Source organism: Oncorhynchus keta, unplaced genomic scaffold, assembly GCF_023373465.1.
Source record: "Oncorhynchus keta strain PuntledgeMale-10-30-2019 unplaced genomic scaffold, Oket_V2 Un_contig_3706_pilon_pilon, whole genome shotgun sequence".
Classification (NCBI taxonomy): domain Eukaryota; kingdom Metazoa; phylum Chordata; class Actinopteri; order Salmoniformes; family Salmonidae; genus Oncorhynchus; species Oncorhynchus keta.
In genome coordinates, this window is record NW_026287387.1 from 20,001 (window position 1) to 24,798 (window position 4,798).

At 49.6% G+C, this 4,798-nt stretch overlaps 1 protein-coding gene across 1 annotated transcript in view; it reads right to left on the bottom strand.

The window, feature by feature from the left end:
- LOC127924123 (aminoacyl tRNA synthase complex-interacting multifunctional protein 1-like) overlaps positions 1 to 2,093 on the bottom strand; it is a gene marked incomplete at its 3' end in the record, with an annotated part of 15,936 nt that extends 13,843 nt beyond the window's left edge. The window contains exon 1 of the mRNA XM_052508561.1: positions 1,753 to 2,093. Coding sequence (XP_052364521.1) covers positions 1,753 to 1,979 — 227 coding nt within the window. The remainder of the gene's footprint in view (positions 1 to 1,752) is intronic.
- Between the last annotated feature and the right edge of the window lie 2,705 nt (positions 2,094 to 4,798).

A 4,798-nucleotide genomic window follows, 5' to 3' on the forward strand; every position in this document is an offset into this window, starting at 1 on the left:
TGTAAACATTATTAAAGTGACCAGTGTTCCATCTCTATGTGAACATTATTAAAGTGACCAGTGTTCCATCTCTATGTGAACATTATTAAAGTGACCAGTGTTCCATCTCTATGTGAACATTATTAAAGTGACCAGTGTTCCATCTCTATGTGAACATTATTAAAGTGACCAGTGTTCCATCTCTATGTGAACATTATTAAAGTGACCAGTGTTCCATCTCTATGTGAACATTATTAAAGTGACCAGTGTTCCATCTCTATGTGAACATTATTAAAGTGACCAGTGTTCCATCTCTATGTGAACATTACTAAAGTGACCAGTGTTCCATCTCTATGTAAACATTACTAAAGTGACCAGTGTTCCATCTCTATGTGAACATTACTAAAGTGACCAGTGTTCCATCTCTATGTGAACATTATTAAAGTGACCAGTGTTCCATCTCTATGTAAACATTATTAAAGTGACCAGTGTTCCATCTCTATGTGCAACAGCCTCAAAGGTGCAGTGTTCCATCTCTATGTGAACATTACTAAAGTGACCAGTGTTGACAGTGACATTATTAAAGGGCAGGATACTCTATGGAGGCCCAGCTAGTGATGGCTATTTAACAGCCTGATGGCCATTAAAGTGACTGTTTTCCAGTCTCTCGGTCACATTATTAAAGTGACCAGTGTTCCTCGGGTAGTTGATGTCCCTGATGATCTTTTTGGCCTTCTGGATGTAAACGGGGTATTACTAAAGTGACCAGTGCATCTGTAAAAGTTTTCTCCACTGTGGCCCTGCCATCTCTATGTAAACATTATTGGAGTGACCAGTGTAGCCATCTCTATGTAAACATTATTAAAGTGACCAGTGTTCCATCTCTAGAGCCCTGAACATTATTAAAGTGACCAGTGTTCCATCTCTATGTGAACATTATTAAAGCCTGACCAGGTTCCATCTCTATGTGAACATTATTAAAGTGACCAGTGTTCCATCTCTATGTGAACATTACTAAAGTGACCAGTGTTCCATCTCTATGTGAACATTACTAAAGTGACCAGTGTTCCATCTCTATTCAACATTATTAAAGTGACCAGTGTTCCATCTCTATGTAAACATTACTAAAGTGACCAGCTGTTCCATCTCTATGTGAACATTATTAAAGTGACCAGTGTTCCATCTCTATGTAAACATTACTAAAGTGACCAGTGTTCCATTTCTGATGTTGAAACATTACTAAAGTGACCAGTGTTCCATCTCTATGTAAACATTATTAAAGTGACCAGTGTTCCATCTCTATGTAAACAGTGTCCTGGGTAGTCACCACCAGGCCTAAAGTGACCAGTGTTCCATCTCTATGTGAACATTATGAAAGTGACCAGTGTTCCATCTCTGGGTAAACATTATTAAAGTGACCAGTGTTCCATCTCTATGTGAACATTATTAAAGTGACCAGTGTTCCATCTCTACCTGGGTGAACATTATTAAAGTGACCAGTGTTCCATCTCTATGTAAACATTATTGGAGTGACCAGTGTTCCATCTCTGTGAACATTACTAGCAGTGACCAGTGTTCCATCTCTATGTAAAGATTACTAAAGTGACCAGTGTTCCATCTCTGTGTGAACATTACTAAAGTGACCAGTGGGTCTGTCCTGGGTAAACAGGTAAAGTGACCAGTGTTCCATCTCTATGTGTCTACTAGTCTCTCAAAGCTCTTCATGATGACAGAAGTGAGTGCTACGTGGTGATAGTCATTTAGTTCAGTTACCTTGGCTTTCTTGGGTACAAGAACGATGGTGGACATCTTGACGTGGGGACAGCAGCCTGGGTTAGGGATTGATTATGTCCGGATACACTCCAGCCAGCTGGTCTGTGTATGCCTCTGAGGACAAGGCTTGGGATGCTGTCTGGGCCGGTAGCCTTGCCAGGGTTAACATGGTTAAATGTCTTACTCACATCGACCATGGAGAACGAGTCCTCGAGAGCGGCCCGCATCGGTGACACTGTGTTATCCTCGAAACGGGCGAAGATGGTGTTCAGCTTGTCCGAGAGCAAGATGTCAGTGGTAATCAAATGGCTACCCAGACTACTTGCATTGTCGTCTGGGTAGGTGAACCAGGTGAAGTGTCATGGGTAGACACCAGGTGAAGTGTCCTGGGTAGTCACCAGGTGAAGTGTCCTGGGTAGTCACCACCAGGTGAAGTGTCCTGGGTAGTCACCAGGTGAAGTGTCCTGGGTAGTCACCAGGTGAAGTGTCCTTGGTAGTCACCACCAGGTGAAGTGTCCTGGGTAGTCACCACCAGGTGAAGTGTCCTGGTAGTCACCACCAGGTGAAGTGTCCTGGGTAGTCACCACCAGGTGAAGTGTCCTGGGTAGTCACCACCAGGTGAAGTGTCCTGGGTAGTCACCACCAGGTGAAGTGTCCTGGGTAGTCACCAGGTGAAGTGTCCTGGGTAGTCACCACCAGGTGAAGTGTCCTGGGTAGTCACCACCAGGTGAAGTGTCCCAGGTGAAGTGTCCTGGGTAGTCACCACCAGGTGAAGTGTCCTGGGTAGTCACCAGGTGAAGTGTCCTGGGTAGTCACCACCAGTGAAGTGTCCTGGGTAGGGTGAAGTCACCACCAGGTGAAGTGTCCTGGGTAGTCACCAGGTGAAGTGTCCTGGGTAGTCAGTGTCCTGGGTAGTCCAGGTGAAGTGTCCTGGGTAGTCACCACCAGGTGAAGTGTCCTGGGTAGTCACCAGGTGAAGTGTCCTGGGTAGTCAGTCACCAGGTGAAGTGTCCTGGGTAGTCACCAGGTGAAGTGTCCTGGGTAGTCACCACCAGGTGAAGTGTCCTGGGTAGTCACCAGGTGAAGTGTCCTGGGTAGTCACCAGGTGAAGTGTCCAGTCACCACCAGGTGAAGTGTCCTGGGTAGTCACCAGGTGAAGTGTCCTGGGTAGTCACCAGGTGAAGTGTCCTGGGTAGTCACCAGGTGAAGTGTCCTGGGTAGTCACCAGGTGAAGTGTCCAGGTCACCACCAGGTGAAGTGTCCTGGGTAGTCACCAGGTGAAGTGTCCTGGGTAGTCACCACCAGGTGAAGTGTCCAGGTGAAGTGGGTAGTCACCAGGTGAAGTGTCCTGGGTAGTCACCACCAGGTGAAGTGTCCTGGGTAGTCACCACCAGGTGAAGTGTCCTGGGTAGTCACCAGGTCACCAGGTGAAGTGTCCTGGGTAGTCACCACCAGGTGAAGTGTCAGTCACCAGGTGAAGTGTCCTGGGTAGTCAGTGTCCCACCAGGTGAAGTGTCCTGGGTAGTCACCACCAGGTGAAGTGTCCTGGGTAGTCACCACCAGGTGAAGTGTCCTGGGTAGTCACCACCAGGTGAAGTGTCCTGGGTAGTCACCAGGTGAAGTGTCCTGGGTAGTCACCACCAGGTGAAGTGTCCTGGGTAGTCACCACCAGGTGAAGTGTCCTGGGTAGTCACCAGGTGAAGTGTCCTGGGTAGTCACCACCAGGTGAAGTGTCCTGGGTAGTCACCAGGTGAAGTGTCCTGGGTAGTCACCACCAGGTGAAGTGTCCTGGGTAGTCACCAGGTGAAGTGTCCTGGGTAGTCACCAGGTGAAGTGTCCTGGGTAGTCACCACCAGGTGAAGTGTCCTGGGTAGTCACCAGGTGAAGTGTCCTGGGTAGTCACCAGGTGAAGTGGGTAGTCACCAGGTGAAGTGTCCTGGGTAGTCACCAGGTGAAGTGTCCTGGGTAGTCACCACCAGGTGAAGTGTCCTGGGTAGTCACCAGGTGAAGTGTCCTGGGTAGTCACCAGGTGAAGTGTCCTGGGTAGTCACCACCAGGTGAAGTGTCCTGGGTAGTCACCAGGTGAAGTGTCCTGGGTAGTCACCAGGTGAAGTGTCCTGGGTAGTCACCAGGTGAAGTGTCCTGGGTAGTCACCACCAGGTGAAGTGTCCTGGGTAGTCACCAGGTGAAGTGTCCTGGGTAGTCACCACCAGGTGAAGTGTCCTGGGTAGTCACCACCAGGTGAAGTGTCACCAGGTGAAGTGTCCTGGGTAGTCACCAGGTGAAGTGTCCTGGGTAGTCACCACCAGGTGAAGTGTCCTGGGTAGTCACCACCAGGTGAAGTGTCCTGGGTAGTCACCAGGTGAAGTGTCCTGGGTAGTCACCAGATGAAGTGTCCTTGGTAGTCACCACCAGGTGAAGTGTCCTTGGTAGTCACCACCAGGTGAAGTGTCCTTGGTAGTCACCACCAGGTGAAGTGTCCTGGGTAGTCACCAGGTGAAGTATCCTGGGTAGTCACCACCAGGTGAAGTGTCCTGGGTAGTCACCAGGTGAAGTGTCCTGGGTAGTCACCACCAGGTGAAGTGTCCTGGGCAGTCACCAGGTGAAGTGTCCTGGGTAGTCACCACCAGGTGAAGTAGTCACCAGGTGAAGTGGGTAGTCACCACCAGGTGAAGTGTCCTGTAGTCACCAGGTGAAGTGTCCTGGGTAGTCACCACCAGGTGAAGTGTCCTGGGTAGTCACCAGGTGAAGTGTCCTGGGTAGTCACCACCAGGTGAAGTGTCCTGGGTAGTCACCACCAGGTGAAGTGTCCTGGGTAGTCACCACCAGGTGAAGGTCACCACCAGGTCCTGGGTAGTCACCACCAGGTGAAGTGTCCTGGGTAGTCACCAGGTGAAGTGTCCTGGGTAGTCACCACCAGGTGAAGTGTCCTGGGTAGTCACCACCAGTAGTCAAGGTGAAGTGTCCTGGGTAGTCACCAGGTGAAGTGTCCTGGGTAGTCACCAGGTGAAGTGTCCTGGGTAGTCACCAGGTGAAGTGTCCTGGG